General features: G+C 36.7%; 1 protein-coding gene across 1 annotated transcript in view; it reads right to left on the bottom strand.

Moving 5' to 3' along the window:
- Positions 1-5068: 5068 nt before the first annotated feature.
- The window catches only part of LOC139954166 (sarcospan-like), an 85648-nt gene continuing 66321 nt past the window's right edge, over positions 5069-24395 (bottom strand). The window contains exon 4 of the mRNA XM_071953859.1: positions 5069-9885. Within this exon, the coding sequence (XP_071809960.1) occupies positions 9421-9885 (465 nt within the window). The 3' untranslated portion in view covers positions 5069-9420. The remainder of the gene's footprint in view (positions 9886-24395) is intronic.

Below are 24395 nucleotides of genomic sequence, written 5' to 3'. Positions count from 1 at the left end.
TTGAGTTTTTATTTAATTAATATATCTTGGGAATTTACATAGACAAAAATCAACTTTTAAATTGAACTTGAATGAAAAACAATGCTAAAGGAAACCCACACGACCTTTGAGATGCTGTCTCGTTTTATATGACGCCTTCTTTGTATAACAAGATTCAAAACTTGTATTCCAACAATGAACAATGCATTTAAATCGACTTCATAGAAGAATTTTTTTCCATTTTTCCCAATACTTATATTGTTACTGTTTACGTTTGGTTTAAATTTTGAGTAAAGTTCATGGAGATAGTTAGTTATTGTTGACATGTTATTTAAGATGATCATGATATATTCATATTATAATCTCACTTTCGCAGAAACAGCCAGGGTAATAAATCCAGTAAGTTTTAAGTAAATGTCACAAGACCTTTCAAAGTTGATTTGAGTTTGAAAAAAATAAAATAATTACTTACTAAGCATGCCATACAGGAAAGTATAAAACTTTAGTGTTTTTTATGTTATATTAGATTGTTCAATATGCTTTTTTTTTTATAAGGAATTGTGTACTTCTAAAGATTCCAAACATGAAAAAACAACAAGAAGAATATCAATGATGCTTTTAATCTTGATGTTACTGAAATAAGTTTAGCATACATCATAAAAGCTGTATTTTTTAAATCTAGTCATTCAGAGGTAGCCTTCAGTTACACTTCACTTCTAAAATTATTTAAAACAAATCTTAAAATAAAATTTTAAAAATCACTCAATGTTTTTTTCGTCAGTACCAAATTCTGCAACCACTTGTGTTCCCATTAAATATTGTCCACTTGTTAGGTCCCACTTCTCATTGATTTTATTGGTTTCCAACATTGACATGATTGCCCTGTCCCTCTCTAATTCCCTGCCTAATCTTAAATCCACCTTCACCAATTTTTGTTAGTCCAACAAGACTTGTTAAAAACCCTAAGGTGAGGCACTATACACAACTCATTAATCTCACACCAAGTCATTTGGACTGATGGTAGTAGTAGTCTGTAGAGCCGTATAGACTACTTATCATCTACATCAGAGAGAGAATTGCTTGACTACCACAAAGCATGCCATGACACATTTCAATGAAAGTCTTTTGAAACAAGAGAAATGTTTCCGAATTAAAATTAAAATGTGACGATTTAGAGTGAATCACAGCCTTGTAAGACCAATGTAAAAATGTTAACGCCATTATAAGCAGGAAAATGATTTCTTTGTTATGAAGGATTACATTATAAGACAAACAGCTGTTCTTTTCAAAGCCTGCAGCCATCATTTGTAGTTGTCAATGACCAGTCTCTGCACTTTGTGTGACTCAACATAGTCATGAAACATCAAACCTGTAAAAGTTTAAGCACAATCAGCCATCAGAGTCACAGGAAAAATAGTGGGAAAAAATACATCACTGTTTTGACTGTTCTTAAAACATCTTATGTTGAACTAGCAAGATCAAAGCTGATTTATTTATTTTCTATAAAACAATAGCATTTCAGGCCAAACTATTTCAAGGGACGTTTTTACTACCTTGAACATCTTGATACCAAATAAGTTAAGATAGTAGCCCTTTGAAGATTGATGTTTTCAACCTTCCCAAATCTTGGCACACCCTTTAAAGACAATCGACACTATTGGTAATTGTCAAAGACCAGTCTTCTCACTTGGTGTATCTCAACATACGCATAAAATAACCAACCTGTGAAAATTTGAGCTCAATTGATCGTCAAGTTGCGAGATATGAATGAAATAAAAAAACACCCGTGTCACACAAAGTTGTGTGTTTTCAGATGCTTGATTTCGAGACCTCAAATTCTAAAACCTGAGGTCTCGAAATCAAATTCGTGGAAAATAACTTCTTTCTTGAAAACTACATCACTTCAGAGGGAGCCGTTTGTCACGATGTTTTATTTTATCAACAGCCCTCCATTACTCATTACCAAGTAGCCTAAGGTTTTATATAATTATTTTGAGTAATTACCAATAGTGTCAAATGCCTATTACAATTTATTTGTTAAACTATAATTTAACAGCTATCAATTATTCTATCACAATCATTACTATCCTTTCATCAAGCACTATGATGCAGTAAAGCTAAGCTATTGAGCTAAAACAATATCCATTCGTTTAAATCGTCATGAAGCTGTTTGAATTTAAAAGAAGGCATTCTTTGTGCATATAAAGCAGTACAAAACATGGTAGCATATAAACCATAACAGAGACAATATCCATGTTGATCACATGACACATTGAAACAATGGCAGCTAAATTTCCACAATTGATTCGTATTTTAACAGTTGACTACATCAATAAGATTGCACGTACACCATGGAGCTCATCACACATCCCTCATCTAACCCTGTCTTTGGTTCACTAATAATAAGATTCTTTACAAGAATGGTATACAATTTACATGAATTATTTACATTAGAATGCATATCTGATGAATGAAACCTGCTCAAAAGCCTTCCCCCTCAATCTTGATTCCACCACTTCAAGGTCAGATTCACAAACAAAGATAATAATGCAATTGTATTTTTGGTTAATATATACAGCAAGGCCAAGTGAAAAAGCTAGAAGGCTTGCATAGTATAACAGTGTGCTTTGTTAAACCAACAATTGTTTTTTTTTTTGTCTGTCTGCGTTTGAAGGATGGTAGGCATGTTTTAATCAAATTTCTAACAAGAGATGCATTTGATTAATCATGCTTGTTAATCTTTAATATCTAACTACTTAGCTAGCTCTCTATCAACGTGACAGCAATAATATTCTTGTCAATTTGTGTAAAGTATTGATTCATTTACTTGACTTGAAGCAATATCTATGTTTATGAATTCCTCTTTGCCCTCTTGTTAAAACTCACCCTGGACCATGAAATTGCCATTAGTGACTTTGTGTTTCAGATTACAAGGATCATTGAGGTGTGGTAGAGAACCATAATCAGCTTGATTTTAGTTAAATTTACCGACAGAGCCGAACGAGTTTTAAAGCTTGAGCCACTTTGAGTTTGTATTAATGCCAATGTTGTAGCAAGCCTTTAATTACAATGAGAAAGCTATATAATGATTATCAAAGCATAGCAATCAGTCATGGATATGCTCAAGCAGATAATTGCTATATTTTAATTAAGATAACAAAATGGGAGTCTCCTAGCATTGGAATTTTGATCATAAACTGTCTTCATGGTTTCAATCTCTGAATGCATTGCTGCTTTTAATCACCACTGAGAGTAAGATATTATGTTTCTTGTAATGGAGTATAACAGAGACAATTTGATTGACAAGGAGTACTTCAAAAACACTTTGATCAATATTATTTTACAGAAAGTTGCGGTAAAGTGAGTTATCCACATGATCCCTTTTAAAGGCAGAGAATGTTATCAGCAAACATTAACAGAAGGATTGTTCAGTTGAGTTTCAAATTGAAAATGCACTGATTATGTTCATACCTGGGCCCCATTTCATGGCTCTGCTTACTGCCGAATTCTGTGCGTACGATCACAATTTTCTGCTTACGCAACCTCGCTACCTTGGGCAGCGCGCCGTATCACCAGCTTGCTCTGAGTACGTCTCTAACCCCTGGGAGGGAAACTCAGATCCGTGTCTTTGATTGGCCATCATATACGCGCAAAATTTGAAACGCTGTGCGTCTCCAAAAACTCTATACACCGAAACGCGTGCGTATAAAGATGTAAGTATTCACTTTTTTATCACACATCACTGAACGCCAAGGCAAGTTTATGACTTTTATTACACACAGCGCATCCAGTGTGTGTGCGACTAACGCCCAACACAGAACGGATCAACCACAGGACTAATTGTAATATCCCATATATTTGGATATTTTGGAGTTACACTGCCAGGGGTTATGATCGAGCAAGGCATGCTGGGAAAAAATGGCGCGGTGAGATTGATCACCCCCTGGGAACGAGGTTGTCGCTTACGTGCAAGCGCCAAATTTCTGCGCTAGCCTTGTAAGCGTAGAATGCCTAGGAACGTGGAGTGCACATGCGCAGAAGCCAAAATTCGCCACTAACCCTGAAATACGCTTGCCGTAACGCAGAATTCCCTGCTTCCGTATGCGCTGATTCTGTGCTTACGGTAAGCAGAGCCATGAATATGGGCCCTGTATTAAAGCTCCACATAAATACTTCCATCTGAAAGCTCACTGATTCAAAAGTTCGTATCAGTACCAATCCTCCACAGAAACATTTTTTTTCCATCTGAATTACAGTCAAAGAACCCCCAAATTCAAGTAATTATTTCACTTGAAGCAACTGATTAAATAAGCTCTCACATATCACAAACCAGAGTTTTGTTTAATGAAATGTTGATGGTATTTCCACAATTTGGTTGTACATTGTATTTGTTGAGAAACTAAAAGAGGATTGAGTTTAGCCTTCCAAAAACCAATGGTACAGTAACCATTTAAGAGGTATATGTAGCATACATGTAATTGTTTTGTTACTTAAAGACAATGATTAGACTCCTTCATTATGTTTTTAAACTAGCTGAATGTGAAATAATATCAATTATTATGATCCTTTTTTATTGGCATCCAATTTCTAAACTAGAATTTATTAGCTGATCAGGCACAATACAACTTACATATGATGCACAAAAACCCACAACCCACAAAGCTTAGATATTGTAAATTTTATGATTGAACAATTTGGTGGAAATGTAAAGAAATTTGCTCGTTAAGATGAGCAGAGTAATCTATACAATGGATGAGCTCTAACAACACAGTTTCTTTTCAGAACCACAAGTAATTGCTCTGTGCAAATGGTCTGAATAATGCCCATTTATTTCTCAAGTATTAAAAACAATTTACCATAATTCAACTTTCTACAATGGAAGAAAAAAACTGAATATTTTGATATATGTTTTAATTAGATCAGTCTATTGTATAAACAATAAACATTAAAAGCTGCTATAACTCAAGTCTGCAACACACACACATGAACATAATAAGGGAACACTCTACATATAAATGATGTCAGACTTATTAAAACTCTGATACAAAAATATTTCAACAGTATGAAAGACAACAAAGAGGGCAGCCAATCCAAATTTATTGATCATTTTTATTGATAGTAACTCACTAGAAACAATTATGCTAAACCGCCAATACATGGATAACACGATGCAAATGAAGCTGACCTATGAACCCTTGCTTTGGTCGCCACTGCTGAGGTCAAACGATGGAAATTTGAATTCACATATGTGCCACACAATGACAGGTCATCATTAACCTCAGTGGGGGCACTGTGGTGCGCTTGTGATGTCAATTCAATCTCTGAGTTGAATCTTTCCAATGTTTTGTTTAGTTTGGCACATGATCAGCATTGCAGTCTAACGTAACATGAAGATACCACTATAGCTTTTGTAGTACTATGAACGTTTGGTAATAGTCTAAGCTTGGAAACTGCAATGCAGTCTAGTATAGGATGGAAATCCCACTATAGCATTCATATCCATAGCACTACAACCTCTACAGTATGGTTGAAGCTTGGGAACTGCAATATAGTCTAGCATAGCATAGAGATTCTAAGTAGCTTTTATAGTACTACAACTTTTGGTAATAGTCGAAGCTTGGGAACTGCAATGTAGTCTAGCACAGCATAGATATACCACTATAGCTTCTATAGTGCATGTACACGCTTCTGTAGTACTAGTCAAAGCTAGATCAGCATTGCAGTCTAGCATAGCATAGAGATACCACTGTAGCTCCAAGTATTAGTCAAACTTGGGAACATCAATGCAGTCTAGCACAGCTTGGAGACAGTGCTGTAACCTCTATAGTATTATAGCTTCCCCTATAGTCAAACTTTGGAACTAGCATAACATGAAGATACCACTATAGCTTGGAATTGGCATTGAAGTCTAGCACATCACGATATACCACCAAAGCTTCTATATTTGAAGCTTGGGAACTGCAATGCAGTCTAGAACAGCTGGAGATACCACTATAGCTTCTAAAGTACCAGTCAAAGCTTTGGGCCACCATTGCAGTTTAGCATAGTTTGGACATCAGCAGAGGTCTCTATAGTACTATTCATAACTTGTATATTTGGCTATTCTACAAAAATTAAATACAAATATTACTTCTCAAACATTCCTCATAAGAATAAAAATATAAAAATTAAACTTGAATGAAAGAAAAAACACAATGCTTCAGCAAAAGAATTATATTCTAATAATAAACTGAATAATCTTATATCAAATCTTTAATTTTGTTCAAACCACATACTTTGTAGTGTCGTTTGTTGACAAGGATGATACAATGCGACCTATGGGGGATTGGGTGACTACTGCAGCACAACATTAATATGAGGATGAATGTGATATCCATATACGTGCCTCGTCAAATGGCAAACGTATCATTCAATCGTCTTATGTGAGAATCAGGATGGGTGTTTATATATCAAGGTGGGAGCAGTTTCAAAAGACAACTGTGTCTTTTCATTTTATCAAATGTTTCCAGCGATGTAATTTTTAGGGTCGTCTCCACACTACTTCTCCATCTAGGCACATTTCTAACACCCCTGGTTTTGGAGTAATTTTGTTGTTGTGATTATAGCTTTAACTTTAAGTTCAACTATCAAATCTTGTATAACAGTAAGGAAAGATAATATGGCTAAATCTCATCTATTTAATTGCTGTACACTAGTATGATAACAATACAATCGTAGAGTAGATATATATTCACTCCTACTTATCCATGGGCAGGGGCCACCAACTGAAAAATCTAAGTGACCAATCAGCTTCCCTCAATCACCAAAGTGGTACAAAAAGTAATCTAACAACATCTTTAGCTTCTAGCAATGAACAACGTATAAATCTTTTAAACCTTTGATTTATGTACAGATGGAATGTTAAAGAGTTTTGAAAGCCAATGAAAAAAAACTATTTAAAAATGTCAAATGACCAACTTGAAAAAATGTTATTCACAAATTGTACAGTTATGATGGAAATTTTACGCAAACATCATCGGATTAGAAAGACTTAAAACAATCTGATATTTGTATCCCTTCTAAGATAAGTAGAAGGGGAAAGTCAAAATGCTAACTTCTTGTTTAAAGATAAAATTTTGTTAAACTTTCACCACACAAATTGATGCAACAAATTCACACCTTGGATTCCCTGACAGTTCTACTATGGCATATAACTAATCACCTATTACATCTTATAGAGTGGGGGTATTTTGATGGCTATAGTCAAAATGCAGACTGCTATCTCTCTGTCTCTCTCTCAGGGATAGTGAAGAAGTCTCCCACTCACACCCTATCCACTATACTACTCCAGAGGATCAGATAGCAGGACCAGTTCTTATCAGAACTACATTATACCCAAGGAAATAAGATAACTATGCATGATGTTATTTCACACCTACAGCCGATTTCCGAAACGTTAGGATTAATCCTTTAACTCATCCTAAGTTAGGATGGGTTCAACGCGTCCTAACGTCTATGGTTATAGAACTTAACTCACCCAAGTTCTAAGGTTAATCCTAAGTTGAGAGAGTCTGGTAAAATCGACAGCAGAACCTTTGAAACCCCACCATGCAATGTTAACAATCTCATTCATTGTTATTCTCCCTTGCCCCTTACCTTAAGAGACCTAAAGGTACCAATTAGATGTAAAGCGTCCAATGAAAGCACAAATAGATTTTTACATAACAATTTTAACATCTGAGCAGAGCCTGCATCCCCTGCCAATATATACAGTGACTAAAATGACTATAATTTACATTATACAGTGTAAGACCACAAAGTGTTGACACACTCAACCTTTGAAAAGTTTGATGCCAAATATCCAAATCCCTGAACATCTCAAAATGTCTCAAATGTTGTATTAGTACAACATGGTATCTATCATTTATCGGTAAAAATTGATGTGATTCTAACTACTTGCTAATTTCTGAATGAGAAATTCATTCATACCTGAATAAGAAAGTGAAGTTTTGATCAATAAAAGAAATCCATCTAATTTACAAGGAGCTATCAAGTGGAACAAACGATGTAATAAGAAAAGTCATATTCACTTATCATAGGCTCATTTCAGAATCCTCCTTAGTATGAGAATCTAGTGCCTTGTCACATGAGGCAACTTTTCCAGGTAACTTAGAGGTAACCAACTGCAATGTAAGCTACAGAATCACTTTTGCAACAAATAAGTTATTTTTTAAACAATTTCTTAAGATCCAAAAGAAAAATCTGTGAACATTCAAATGTGACTGCCTTTTCTTCTCGTAAATTGTCTGGAACTGGTTGCCTCTAAATTGCCCTGTGTGACTTGGCCCTTTTAAAAGTACAGCTTCAACATTTCCGCTTACACAGTTTGATTTTGCAGTGAGCTGTGTAAATCAGGAATTCAGTGCAACCCTTTAAGTTTGATAAGCACATATTACCATGGTAAGCAGCTCTATGAATTAAGCAATGTATAATCGCTAAGCACTTCAGCTGGTTGATTGTACACAACTGCAAACTTAGTTGATACTGTTCACTCGTTTTAGTAAATTGTTTATCGGCTTCAGAAAGATGACACTGCTTGTGTCAGTATCAAAATAAAAATGCAAAGAATTCAAATCAGGAGTCATGGATTTTTCTACTGCGGTCCTTCAGTGATGTTTAAATCTTAGAGATTGTATACAGCTTTTCAAATCTGTAAGTTGCATGGAGGTACCACTAAAGCCTCTACAGTACTGTAGAAACCGCATGCCGCTGTATCTGGGTCACTGAGAGTTAAACCGGATGTGATCTTCTTCTTTTTTCTGTCCACACAGTGTTAAAACATAAACCCGAAGCGGTCTAAAGATAACCCCCAGCTTGACAGTCTAACTTTTCTGGGTTAAACCCCACTCGGTCTGTAACTTTAGAACCGTTCAGACACACAGAGTTGAACTTGATCGGGTTGAACAATGAGTTTAACCAACTGTGCCTGAATGACCTCTTTGTGCTATTACATTGTTATTTGTGAACAATGTCTGAATCTATTGACATAATTTAAGCAAGCACCGTTGTCAATGACTTTTGATTGCTTCGCAGTGTCAGGAGCTATAGGGCCCTAATGTAGTAATATCCTAATCAATATAGACTCTAACAACATAAAATAGAAATCAGCAATTGTAAAATAAAAACAAAAGATAAGGGAAAAAAGGATATTCTATGAAATATTCATATAATACCTTCAGTAACTAAGAATGCAATATTAATCAGTACCGAGTCGATACAGTGTGTGGTCTCATTAGAAACCGTTATAGTTAATTCCATTTTGGCTATTCCTCTTGCATCACACAATCATGTCCGTTGTCTCAACGATGTCATGTCTGTTGTCTCAACGCTGATGCTCATCAGCAAACATTGTTCAAGACCAAAAACCTCCATTATTTACACCATAGTCTGTCTGGTATCTGGTCATGTGTCAAAGACAAACCGATCCTGTCTGTTGTCACCATTCGCCATGATATAGTTTGTGTAGGGTGGAGTCTGGGGATCTGACCATGGGTGATTAGGGATGCTTGCACTGTACGAGTAGAAACGCAGCCCCGAATGAAAATCCATATAGCGGTTTCTCCACATTAGGATGACGACTAAGAAGGACGTCATGCCGCCCAGCGCATTCAGTATGCACTGGATGAACATGTAAGTCTTCAAGTTGAGCAAGAATGACGTGCAGTCTATGATATCTAAGAATGTGTAAATCCTAGTCAGGCCGTCGCTTTCTTCTTTGGTGCAGTGACACGTATTGGTATTGGATTCTCTATGGCAGCCTGCTTTACTGTTAATCATTCCATCTATATTATCTCCCTGTATTCCACAGAAGGCGCTGGCTATGGTGCTGACAAACAAACAAATCACGGAGAGTATGAAGAACGTAGCCTGAAAAACACAAACAAAAATGTAATGTAGTTATGAATATGAACTGATGGGGGAGGGTTCGTACATACATTGCACATGACTTGCAATCGTTCACGTTCATCACAAACACAGAAGTAAATGAAGCACCTTTCACGATAACAGGGACCAATTTCTTACAGTTGTGCAGCAGATAATTCTGCTCAGCAAATATATAATTTGCTAAGCGACAATTGAGTGGGGTACCAGTTGCAGCAGTGTAAACTGTATTGTATTTTGGCTGGCTACCTATTTCTTCTAAACAAGATTTTTCCATGCTCAGCAATTTGTTAAGCTTACATGCTTTATGAAAAATTGTCACAAAATGGTCAAAGGATTTGAATAACATTTGCAAGAAAGGCATTTTTTCTCTGCTTATAAATGAAACATCTCCATGTTCTGGCCATCAAAATAAGATTATCAGTCTTGCTGGTTTTGCTGTAAATTATTTTAAAGAGAGATGTTCAGAAACACCAATACTAATGGTGAACATTCTCTCTTTATTGTTAAATCAATTATTACCCATCGGTTTTTAGTCTGAATTTGTTGAACAATAACAAATGATCAACATGAGGTCTGCATAATCTCAAACTTGACATGGGACGCTCATGTGTGTACATTTAATCTAAATCAACACCTCATGAGTCTCTACACACAGTATGCAGAAATATACCGTAGGGATAAAAAACATTGCAAGTTTGTCTTCGTGGCCAAAGCTGCTGGATATTGTTCTTGAGCCGAGTCAAGAATGTGGTATTTAGAGAAGGTGAATCTTAGTACCAGGCAAAACCTCGGCGCAATAAGCACTTTGTAAAAAGTTGGGAAGGTAGTGCATTCTGCTGTACCAGCCAGGCTCCTAGTGGATGATACCCTTGCCTACATCCTTACAGACTGTGAAGGGGGTAACCTTGTTTCAGACACAGTTGGTGACAATGTGCCACTGGTGGCAGTTGATTTGGGTCAATAGCCTTAATCAGTTAAGTGAAGCCCTCATCTTGAAATGGCCATGCAGCCTTGTGATAAAGGCAATGTCTCATTGAAAAAAATCAATATAACAAATAAGTAAAGTGCATAATGAGACAACAGGGTTGAATACAACAAATCAGGCAAAAATACGCTTCTGGGCAAACAAAAATGTGAAGTCAAAAAATAATTTGACAAAGATGAAGTGAAAACTACCTGAGAGGAATGTGTGCATTTGTGAAGAGGGTACTTGTATAATTCACTTGATAACAAGCTCATGTTTTAATAATAACAGACATGTCGATTTAAACAGTATAAATAATTGCTGCATCAAAATTACTATAAAGGGCAGCAATAATTTCCCCCCTTTCTCCAATGAACCTGTTGGTTCTATCAACTGCATTACAAATACATCATGTACAGCAGTGAGCAAATCAACCTTAGTCATTACAAGTAGGACCTCCATGGTTCAACTTTCCATTACTGATTCTACCGGTTGAAGAAACAAGCTTATGTAGCAGTAACTATTCTTTACTTCATCGAGTGCACTATGTATATAAAGCAGCTGCAAGTGGAAGCTAGTTTGTCTGTATGACACCTTGACTCCATCAGGCCAAACTTCATTACACTACCAGAGTTTATCAATAGCATTTGCATTTACATACAAAGTACATCATTTTTAATTATCACGGCATAAAATTGAACAGCTCACTTATTATAAAGTCCTATTACAAGTACCATTGCTATTGCGTCACAAAAACTTTATAAGTCAAGGAAATTGCATTCAAATGCCCTTTAAATCACGCTTATACTTAAAATAAAATTGAAATAAGTCTGACATGAACGGAATACCTGGCTGTTTTTGGTTGTTTCACAAAAGCATGAAAATGGATTTAGCAACGTTTTGTACAGGTTGGTTGTAATGTTATTCTGTGCGTTGACTAGAGAAAACTAGACAATTGAAATTCATTTACTCTTCCAAAAACAGTAAAAACAAAAACTGTTTTGTTCTTCCCCAATGTGAATCCACAGCTACTCTCCAGTGTTTCTGAAAATGAAACTCAATTTAACATCAAAATTAAACTGAAGGATTTAAAACCTTTTGGGCCAGAAATTACACGAAGGCCCTCTGTTGCCCTGAGTCTTCGCCTTTGCGTACCTGTGAGTTCATATTGTTCATTTGTCCCAGAACGTCCCCACTACATGATAAAGTCTGTTTCAGATAAAACTGTGTTAACTGTGCATCCTAATAGTAAAAACACAACTTGTTATCAGCAGATGGAGTTCAGACAACTCAGGAGTAAACCCTGGATTCTGTTGACCTAAAACTTCAGAATATCACCTTTTCTTTGCATTCTTCACTCTGAAAGTTCACCGCTTGGTCCCTTTGCAATAGGTGATTGATTATCTGTCAGTGGATGACCTAATAGGCAAACCTGCAGCCACGAAAGTCATACCCACGCAATGTTACAAGTGGACACCACTAACACCTTCTTCTCAACCTGATAAAAAAACTCAAGTATCTTGACTTGCCAATACCCTAGTTACCTATTCACTGAGTAAACACACAAGGCATCTCAAAATACCAGTGCGGATTCCTGTCATCCTCAACACAGATCTGTCTAAACCTTCTTTAGATGACGGCTGGAGGCAAACAAGCCTCAGACTATAGAGAGAGGAATTGAAGCAGATCGTAAGGATGATTTCTACTTTTATCACATCTAAATGGAGTGTACTCATTGACATTCAAAAATGGCACATCTTGCACTGTCGTCCAATCCAAAAGCCTTACCCCTGGGGTTGTAGTTAAATATATTGAGAAAAATATAGGTGACGCTACCGGCAATGCTGGGCTTTAAAGGGTTTTGATTCCTTTTGAAGACCAAGATTTTGCCTTCACATGAATCCCTTTTCACTGTGAATCAAGATGTAGGTAAAACAACTACTTAAAGAAGTTTCAGTTTAGTTAGTCCACAAGTTTTTGAGAGTTGCGTAAATCCGTTGTACATGTTAAATTAGTCTTCTTCTCGCCGAGACAAAAATTGTTTGTACCCAAACCCTTTAACAAGACAACAACATACCAGTCTAATGTAAGGATTGCATAAAAGACTACTTTAAAAATGAAATCCTTAATAGATTTTACTCAGCTTTTTGCAATCTACTAGAATTCCTCAAAACTACAATACCCATTCCTCAACATATGTTGAATTTGCATGGGTTTGTTAAAGGAGCGTCTTATGTCAAGTTAGTCCGTTTCCTTCAAATCAGTATATTCAAAGGAGTTAACACCAGTTTTCTTAAGAATACTTGCTGAGACTTTTTTTTATATAGACCGCTGCTTCACACTTCAACTCAGGCGACAAAAACAACAGTAATATCTCTTGAGGGATATAATAACACAAACAGCCCCCCGTTATGTGGTGAAGATGAGAATGAGTTACCTAAGGCACATTGCGCTGTATCACTACCCTGCACAGAGATGCAGTTTTACACCCTTTGGACTTAAGCCTACACCTCCCGTAGGTGCAGTGCTAAAACACTGTCGAGCTGCTTCAAAAACACACACCACAAAGTGCCAATTGCCCCTTGAGGAGATTGCGCCAAACACACCTTTAGGTAAAGGCATGGGTGTTTATGATAATTCCCTTTTTTTCTGGACATTTAATTGCCTGGATGTAGAGAAACGCATCCTATTTCGTTGTGATGTAAAAAAGATTTGGTTGGGCAAGTAAAATTCTAAATGAAACTGAACACCTTTAGATCTTCCCCACTAAACAAAATACAAATTCTTCTCCTAAGACCAGACCCGTGGAAGCCTTCTCATTTATTAGTTCCTTTAACCATTAGGCTTTTTGTAAAACGTGTGGGTGCATGTGGTCTGTTAAGAAGGAACAAGTTGTCAGGAAGCTTCACATTAATACCATTTTGATAAAAGCTTAAAGGAATTGAAGCGTGTCTTAATTTTACGAACATTGAATTCCCTGCAGAGCAACTAACTGATGCAACATGGAACATGTACATTCAATAATAAAAAAATATATAAAAAAACCGCATTCACAGATGTTGAATAAATTTTCTACTCTTCTTACAAATGTGACTTTACTTTGTAATCCCACTGACAGAAGGTTTATTGAGCTCAACTTAACTCCCCGATTCAGTTACCAGGGGGCTAAACATACAGGTTGATGTAGAGTATAATCCAGTGTCTATCTTTTGTTTAGACATTTAAAGCCATTATACACTTACGGAACAGAAAGAAGAAGAAAAATCACAGATTTACAAATAACTTACAGGGTTTACAGAAGGTAATGGTAAAAGAATTCTCTTGAAATATTATTCCATGAAATGCTTTACTTTTTGAGAAAACATTAAAACAATAATCAATTCTCGACATCGAGAGTTACGGATTTATAGTAAACACATGTCATGACACGGCGAAACGTGCGGAAACAAGGGTGGGTTTTCCCGTTATTTTCTCCCGACTCCGATGACCGATTGAGCCTAAATTTTCACAGGTTTGTTATTTTATATGTAAGTTGTGATACACAAAGTGTGGGCCTTGGACAATACTGTTTACCGAAAGTGTCCAATGGCTTTAAGTTGTCGTCACTGATACTGTTCAGATGCTGCGGCAGCACAATTTATGTGTATAGCTCATCCAACCCTGAAATGTCATGCCTTGTTTATTAATGCAGCAATATCAAATAATGTTTAGGATGAAGTTCTGCACTGTGTTAAGGACCAATAGAGTGGAACATTCCTTAGATGCATAAGAAGCCATGCTTTGCCTTGTAATAATAATAAGAAGAACACTCATAATGCACTGGTATTCATCACAATTGATAGTCATGGCGCAAAGAATGAAACACAAATACTTATTGAAAAGCAGCAGTGGACTCCAAAGGTGGGTGTTGAATGCCCCTTTGAACTTAATGCATCTATAGATGACTTTATTTAGAGGCAGGTTGTTCTAAAGTAGCATAACAGCATAAGAAAACGCTATGTCTCCCACATCGTTTTGGGTTTGGGGAACAATCAGTAATAAAGAAGTGGATGATCTTTTAAAGACACCTTGAAGACTAACCCTTGTAGCACTGAGGCAATTAATTGACAAATATACCTAGGAGTGAAACCATGTAAAGAATGAAAAACAAGCTTAAGTATTACAAGAGAAGTCCAACAAAGCAAAAAGGTTTTTGAGAAAATCAACATTTGTTACAGGCCTGAAGTTGTATCTTTGAGAGAGCAAAGTCATTTTCATATTGCAATAGGGCACTTTCACTAGAACATCTTAAAGTCTATGCAAAACCTTTAAAGGGGCACCACGGCAAAGGGGTAACAGGAGCCATGGCCCTACGTATAATTCCAGGTCTTGTGCTGTTGTGCAATCGAAAAGTAAATATTGTCTGCGAATACCAAAGTTGTACCTTACAAATTCAGGAAAGCTTGAGACCATTAGTATTAGTAAGACAATGTGTGCCAAGTATGAGGTCGAAAAATCTTCTACCGCAGAGTCAGTTTTTGAATTGGCCTCAACGTTTCCACTAGCTTGCTCTATATATATAGCTTGCTCTAGTCATCGTCACGAGATTGAGAATGAGACGTCAATTGCCACTTTATTCAAAAAACATCAGGTGTTGAACAGAATGCGGAAAGTGTCTCCAACCTTCTATACTAGACATGCTGAGAAACAACATTTTATCTCAGCAGAAGGTCAGAAGCAATAAATTGGCTGCTTACAATAAAAAAAAACCGACACACTACTGTTTGTTTGTTGCAAGAAGTACTCCGATGACACATGTTTACATTCACATGTGGAATTAAACTTTCCTGCTATGACTAACGCAGGGCAGAAAAAAAAATGATCAGACTTTTGCACACTATTTGCACAATTTTCCATGTTATTAATGAAAGTGTGCATTTCTTAATAGTAGTGCTTTATCTACGCCTGACTAGGCATCACAAAGCATTGAATGAGACCCATAAATAAAGTACTTTTTAATGCTGCAATCTGCAGCCAACCATGCCCAAAACACTGGCACAAACCCCTTCAGTTAATGATAAGTGTGCTGCACGATTTGTTTAAATGCATTACACGACACAGGACTTAATATAAGGCTTTATGTCCAATCTTAAAGCAAACAGAGGTGTCACTGTCATGACAGGGACTCGAACCCTCACTCTGCAACTACATAAGTCAAGTCTGATGCACTAGACTGCTTGACTACATAACACATTTCATTTGGAATACAGGCCTAGGTGACCAGTGAAATTGGAGGAGATCATGTTTCTAAAATGAAAAGAATCGAAAATTAAATTCACTACCTGACTATAGTCACGATTCAATAAGTCGCAACTTTGACACTAATAAGTCTTGGTAAAAACAAAAACAAACTCAACTTTTATTATTAATAGTATTCTTTATAAAAAATATGCAAGCTCGTTACATGTAGCCATCAGCATGTACTGTACTGCTACCAAAGTTAGCTGCCTCACTACTGTATGTGCTTCAAGGAACCCAATTTCCAGTTAACAATTAGCACTTCTTTTCCGCAGGACATGGAAAGCAATGAGTTTCCAGTACTCATCACAAATTGTTGCAAGTCTAAAACCAAAATATTATTGTACTTTATCCCCCGATGCAATCATTACCTAAATTAAATAAACCCAAAGTCCACATCCCAAGGACACACTCTCTTAGACGTGTGTAGGGCTCCCTCGTACATCCCTGCGCTGTACACTGGATGAAGTCTTACATTAGACAGCTCGGACAACAAATTGTCATGAAGCTACAGGCACATTTTTATTCACCAATAAAACAAATATACCAGCTGGAATAGAATTTGATTATCATCCGTCGAGGTATGAAGCTTTAAAAAAAAAAAAAAAAATTGTCTCTCTCAAGGATGTGCGGGTCATCACGTCAGACAAAAACAATTACAAGCTAGAGTCATCTACAGCAAGTTAATTAATCCATCTGACCATGAACTAGTGCTGGTAACAGATGGTAAGTATTTCATGAGTCAGGAGGCATTTTAAAATTTCAGATGAGAAAAAGTGATAATTCGTGATGGTCTTTATTGGCTTATACTAATTCTAGGCCAGCGTTATATGGGACTTGGCTTTGACTTTGGATTTTTTTTTTAAAACTAACAAATGTAACTTGATTAGCATGTTGTATTTGGCGTGGGACTTTAAAGGAGCTGCCCTATTGGAAATTTTTTGTTCACTTTCCCTGGGAATGCATGTCATGGTGTGACCTTTGACATGAGCCGAATGCAATTTGTACAGAACTAAGTTGGGTGTGCCCAAGTGGGTCAAGCAAATGAATCACAAACATATAGCGTCTAAACTTTTCCCTTCTTAAATAATTGAGTTCTTCAAGACACAATACAGAGGTGGTAACTTGTGAAAACAAAAAAATAAATTTGTACCAGTACCAACCCTCCAAAAAAATATTTCAATCTGAAAGTTTGAAAGTTCACTGATTATAAACTTTATACTGGTATCAATCCTCCAAACAAATGTTTCCACCCGAAAGCTCATTAAATATACAGTTTGTACCAGTACAAATCCTCCAAATAAATATTTCCAGTTGAAAGCAAACTGAATACATGCATACCAGTAACAATCCTCCAAAGAAATATTTCCATCTGGAAGCTAACTGATCATAAAATTCATACCAGTACCAATCCTCCTAAAAGATATTTCAATAAGTAATATTGTCAAGGTCGAAAATCTTGGATTTAAAGACCTTAAAATATTTACTTTCAGGCTTCGAGATAACCCACAGGCCAAGGCACCCACAGCAACTACCGTAGTGCCCCATGCTTTGCTGTAATGCCCTTTGCAAAGTTCAAAATTTTCCTCATGGAGGGCACTTTACCAGAGGAAAATGGCAGTGCCCCTTCAAGAGTGAAGTTCAAGGCCTGACCTTTGCTTATTTTGATTGCCACAATCAAATAAACCTGACATGACTGTTTACAAAGTCCCTGACAAACAGTGACAACAGGTTGACTGTGGGGAGTGTGTATTAAACAACTACACGTACATGTAGAGGATGGGGAATTGCTTCATTACCCCGATGAACAGTGGAGTCCAAATTTTTACAGATTAACTTGTTTATGCTTATTTTGACCATTACCCAAAAAGGTGAACAGTACCTTTAAACAAAAACACTTTTCTATTTGAACATCTGTTATATTATTGCATGGTACTGCTGTATATTGCTGCTTCAAACCTAACCTGCCTAGGTAAATTCAAATTTATCTTCAAGCAAGCATGAATCCTTGATTCAAATTTATCTTCAAGCAAACATGAATGCTTGATTCCGATTGGTGGTTCCATAACTATAAGGAGTGAAAACATCGCTCACTCCATATCACACCCTGTGTACTGATGATCAAACTTTGCGTATTTCACTATTTTAGGCTGAATCCTCAAAAGTTTGCTCGAAGACAAACTCATTATTAAATGTACACTCCTGCTTGAGTGATAACTAATAATATCAAAGGATTTGAGGCATTGCATGGTGAGGTATCAATGTATATTTGGTTTGTGGTAACACCATGTGTGTATCTACTTGCCAGGTAAAGTTGTTCTTAGGGAACTGTCTTGCTTTATTCTACTGCCGCGGAGTAGATAAACAGAGGTTCGGGAGACTTCTCAGTTCTGAAAAGAACTGTCCTGCTTTTTAACTATTACCAGGGCGGATGGTATAGAAGTTAGACTGGACTACTACTTTAGCTTGTAGGATCGTAATTAACTGTACTGCCGCGGAGTCAGTTCTGAATTGGTCTCAACGTTTCGACTAGCTTGCTCTAGTCATCGTCAGGAATAAAGCAAGACAGTTCCCTAAGAACAACTCTACCTGGCAATGGATACACACATGGTGTTACCGCAAACCAAATATGCATTAATAATATCAACTTGTTCAGTATAAGTCTAAGCAAAATGCTGTTCCAGTACCACGTATTGCGCTCATCTGCATGCTAAGTTCGCTTGAAGACAACCATTATCAAATGTGCACTCATGCTTGTGTGATAACGAACAATATCAGCTTGTTCCATAAATAATAACAGTGATAATACAAACTTATAAAGCGCATCTTCTAATACAAAATTACTGTAGTGTAAACACAAAATTACTGTAGTATTAAATAAAAACAAAACTTGTTCTGTAAATGATCATGCTTCAGCAACCCCAATCAGGTACCCATCAATGTACTTAGACCAACAGCTGTCTGCTTTAGTACACAAACCTTTTTAAGGATACAAAGGTGTAAAACACTGTTAGTGGTTCTATTGTTCAGCAAGACAATGGGGTTATTTTATGAGAACAATAGCTGATAGATCAATGACTGCCTGTATACCTGAACAGGGTGTTATTAATTACTCCCCAGTAATTGATTTGAAACGGTCACCATGTAATAGCGGAATAGCGGCAACCATATCTTCTGCCAAATAAGCGAATAGTATAACAAATGATACTCTTATGTTATGTACTGTATTTGTTATTGAGTTTTTTGAATACCTTAAAAGATGGTGAAATATACATACTTTGTAAAGAACAAAGTAAAAGTTACACAAATATTGTTTTTGAAATATATATAGTGGGGGAATATCCTGTTCATATTACTTGCTTAATCTGCTCGCAGAAGATATGCCTACCATTATCAATTATATCAATATTTTCACCTACTGTCGCATGATGTTTGGGGACAGAATAGTGAGTTTTCTATACCTTGCATTTGATGTTGACCAACAAATGTCCACCTAATTGCTAGTGATTTCAAAGTGGGGGTACGTTACCTACAATGTGTGTTCTGTGTTTGCTTTAAGTCTGTCTTCAAAAATTCCCCATTTATATTGACCCACAGTCCAGTAGGAGTTGTTAAGTCTGCTATTTATTAGTAAGCTATGGTGTCACATTCTCAGTACCTGTTTTTTCTGATAACAATTCTTTTTTTATAAATTCTGAGTAGAAAGCAATTTACTGAAAAAGCAGTACTGCCTTAATAATCGACCATCCAGTTCTTACCAAAAATGTATATAGATTGGTAAAATTTTTTAAGTTCAATCTGATCTGTTACAGACAGCATGGGAAGCAATCATATTTTATATCTTCCTCAATTTAGATAATGCTTTGGCAGGAAATAAATATGCCGTGGGATATGTTAAACTTTGTTATTTTTCTTTTTGACCTTCCGTAAACAAAAAAAAACGACCGTATCATGGCATTCTAATACAGAAAACTGAGAGTATAGCACATAACTGGATATTAAGGAGTGAACTACAATTATGATGTTTTGAGTACCACAAGTTTTTGCTCCTTGGCAACATTTTGTCATTCAATGTCCTGCTTCCCCATTCATTCTTTATTATGATACTGTATTGACATGAGACTTGTACTAGCTACCTTTCTTGAATAGTATCTCAACCCCATTTAATAAATTGTTATCCATTAAGTACAATGGAACAATTATCTACACATCCTTTCATACATAAACACATAATCCCTACAGGCAGGCTAAAGTTTCCAATAAAACGTAAAAAATAATACGCAAATTATGCAGACAATTTGATCCCAGTGTTTTCTAAGTGAGGGCAGAGGGTTTGAGGCGACTTGAATAGAGAAGAAGAAGTCTCTTTAGAGGAACCTCAGCCTTTGTAACTCAGGAAGTGTTCCCCTTCATCATGTTCTCAACTGACCTGAACAAGCCTGTTACCACGGCAACGATGACATCAGCAAAGCAACCTGATTTCCCATTAAAATAGCTGAAAAGCCGCAGAATGTCAGCCACGGTGTGGGCTCTGCCGGCATGGAACCAGGCGTTGCAGCTAGCCATGTGGAAATGTTGCGCCTTGTCAGGGGGGGGGGGGGTTGCATCAGGAGACATGCACAACTACCATGTAGGCTTTGGGTAAATTGATGAGGTAATTGGTTCTTTAAGATGATGCATGGGTGCCTTGAAGGGAATTTGCTCTCATGGACAGAGTGTTCTCTTGGTCAGTTCTGTCGTAAGTAGGGCAGGGTATGTGGGAATTCAATCATTTAACTTGTGCTTTTCAGGATAAATTGTACACAGTTCTCCAATGTCAAATGTTCTCCATCAAATGTTCTCCATCAAATGTATCAAAGTAATGGGAAAACAACCAAATGTTTATCCAAAAACTCTTAAGAAAAAGGCAGTTCAAATAAATGCCTACTCAAATTCACTGGTGCCTCATTGTATAATTTAAATAGAAGTCAGCAAAGTCTAACATTTTTTACTGTGCGTTGAATTGGAAATAGTGCTTAAAATGTTTTGAATTGATGGAAAGATTTCTGTACACCATTCAACCAACCATTCAACCAACAACAAATTATACAATTATAAAACACGCTATATGTGTGATATAAAAATGCCCTATTCGCCCTGAAAGACACCCAATTTGCAAAGAAAGTAATTAGAATGACAGCAAAAATAGGATTCATTTATACTTCATAAATGAAAATTCAAAGCTTTTGTTGATATGTTTAAACACTTAAATGTCATCTATAAAATTCTTACAAAATGACTTGACCAAACAGGATTACAGGCCTAATTTTTGTCTGTCAATATGAAATTTTTACATGGGTATTGAGAAATATTTGAGATGGAGAGTTTGGTAGGCTAGTTTGATTCAAAGAAGTATCTGATTTGGGACAATTCTGGAACAGAATCATCCTGTAACAACAGAAAGATTTATCAGTCTGCCGAGTTACTCCTTTAGTTCATATTCTTATATAAGTTGGACAGCTATCATTCCAGATAACATTTAAAAGATGTCACAAATGCTGGCCCGTTATAGCAGAGCAAGGTCTCGTAGCTGTGTAACACTGACTGCAACTACAAGAGAGAGAGATCACTCTGGCAAGTCTAGCGGCATCCAAGCTTCACTAACCAATTGATTTTCTCTCTTTTTTCTCTGCCGCTTTTCCCTTCTTGCTCCATCGTTCCCTATTGCTGCTCTATCGACTTCCTCTTCTGTTTGGGCTCATAATCGGTTTTCAATAACCGATTCACAAGACCTCCTCTTGCTCTCAATCACCCAGAGCGTACAAGAGCAAGAAAGCCGCCCTTCACAACATCGAGATGAAGAAGAAGGCAGGCGAAAAAAAAGGAGCATCATAGATGTTTTGGGGGAAAGTCATAGCATTGTCGGCGGTGTCAGCTTGGTTGAGCTACATCGTTCAATACTATCGATCAGGCACACTGCTAGCCAGCATGCCTTCCCGCTGCTTCATTAGGCAGTCTCAATTAACACAGAGCCTGTGCAATTACTTCCATTGTGATTTCTGTCTCCCGACTTGGGCTAAAGGAGAGGAAACGGTCTCGGTTGTATTACCAATTGACGGATGCTGGGACGAACTTGAAGCAACAGACATGGCCACATCAAAGGGAAAGTCTTTCATATGACCGGATATCGAGGCTTTATGGCTAATGAAATTGAAGACGGGTGCAACATCCTCACAGTTCTAGATTCTTAGTGGGAGAAACATTATGGAGGAGTGATATTACATTAGATGCACAGGTGCCGAACTTTAAAACCTTTCACTGACTAACAAACATGAAGCATTTATGGTTTATAAAAAACTTTACATGCCTGGACAACATGCATTGATTGAAGTGATCATCTTAGGGAAGTAAACCTTCATGATGTAAAACTATTTTTATCGAAGAGGAGTAATTCAAGCGCCTCAAAATTCTTATCGAGCAATCTAATGTGACGATGATCAGCGAACGTCAAGGAAGGGAAACGTATGACTTAAACTGACATTGCTTTGTTCAGGATTCCCACTTTGTTGATGGTGCTTGTCTGTTCGCCATGTGTTTGCTTGTGTTCTGGTTGAGGTTGTCATTGTTGCTGTTTTGGGTCAGAGTGACATGGCCCTCTGGTGATAGTGTTTTAATTCACTAGGCAGCCCATTTTGTACAGTTGTGAACTTTAAAGTGAGCTTTTAGATGGAAATATTTCTTCAAAGAATTGATTCCGGTGTGAACTTGATAATCAGTGAGCTTCAATACATTATTTTGGGGGGAATGGTACATGTTTAAATAATAATATTTGTCTCACTCAGACACAATTTTTTTTGTGGCATTGTTTTATTAGTTTCTCAAAAATTACGGCACCTCAGCAAGTTATATTTCACCATCAGTTTCTTTAAACCGTGTAAACTTGATAATCAGTGAACTTTCAGATGGAATCATTTCTTTAAAGGATTGGTTCTTGCTTTCAGATGGAATTATTTCTTTAAAGTATTGGTATTTGTATGAACTTGATAATCAGTGAGCTTTCAGATGGAATTATTTCTTTAAAGGATTGGTATTTGTGTGAACTTGATAATCAGTGAGCTTTCAGATGGAATCATTTCTTTAAAAGATTGGTATTTGTGTGAACTTGATAATCAGTGAGCTTTCAGATGGAATTATTTCTGCGAACGATTGGCATTTGAGTGAACTTGATCAGTGATCTTTCAGATGGAATTATTCATTTAAAGGATTGGTACTTGTGTGAACTTGATAATCAGTGAGCTTTCAGATGGAAATAAGGGAATCACTGTGTGGTGAAGAGGTTTTCAACTAGTGGTATAATCCCAACGAGGACTGGTTCTCGATAATTTTACCGAGACGAAGTGGAGGTAAATTATCAAGAACCAGGCCTCGGCGGGTTTAAACCACTAGTTGAAAACCGATTCAACACACTTTGATTCCCATTCATAAATACCTTTTCGGTAAAAAACATCATCACTTTTTGGTCAAAAAGTAAAATAAATGCAAAAATATAATTGTTAAATGATTTCTTTCAACACAATACCCCTCCAGCTATGAAAAGATACAGCCCTCCGCTGCCATCGGGTAAACAACTCCTTATAAGGGAATGCTGTGCGGATATCGCGTGATGTGGCACAAGTGTTTCAGCCGGTGCTCTCGACCAATAGGAATGAAGAAACTGTTTTATAAGAACAGGTGCAAGGTCGCGTGTCACGCCCATGAATAAAAACTTTTTACCAGTCATAAACAAAGGTTTATACACACCCACGTGACGCGCTCTCCACCTATAGGAATAGCAAAACTGTCTGAGGTATTTATGAATATTTCTTTAAAGAATTGGTACTTGTGTGAACTTGATAATCAGTGAGCTTTCAGTTGGAATTATTTCTTTAAAGGATTGGTACTTGTGTACTTTAACTTTTTTAACTTTTTGCCAGCTTTCTGTATCTAGAATCCTTAAATTTATTTACTGTGTAACACTCTGATTTGTTTAAATTTTGTCTGGTCTTAGATTTTTTTTGTAATTGTTCTTTTCCAGCGCCTTGAGGCGGATTCTTTCTGCTATTGTTTTTGCGCTTTATAAATTTCTCTTTATTATTATTATCATTATTATTGTGTGAACTTGATAAACAGTGAGCTTTAAGATGGAATTATTTCTTCTTGATAGATAATCAGTAAGCTTTCAAATTGAAATCCAGGAAGTGATAATGTATGTATTACTCGTAGAGAATTGCGG

Source organism: Asterias amurensis, chromosome 2 (genome assembly GCF_032118995.1).
Source record: "Asterias amurensis chromosome 2, ASM3211899v1".
Taxonomy (NCBI): domain Eukaryota; kingdom Metazoa; phylum Echinodermata; class Asteroidea; order Forcipulatida; family Asteriidae; genus Asterias; species Asterias amurensis.
The sequence above is the reverse complement of the archived record's forward strand: the minus strand, read 5'-3'. Positions and strand labels throughout refer to the sequence as shown.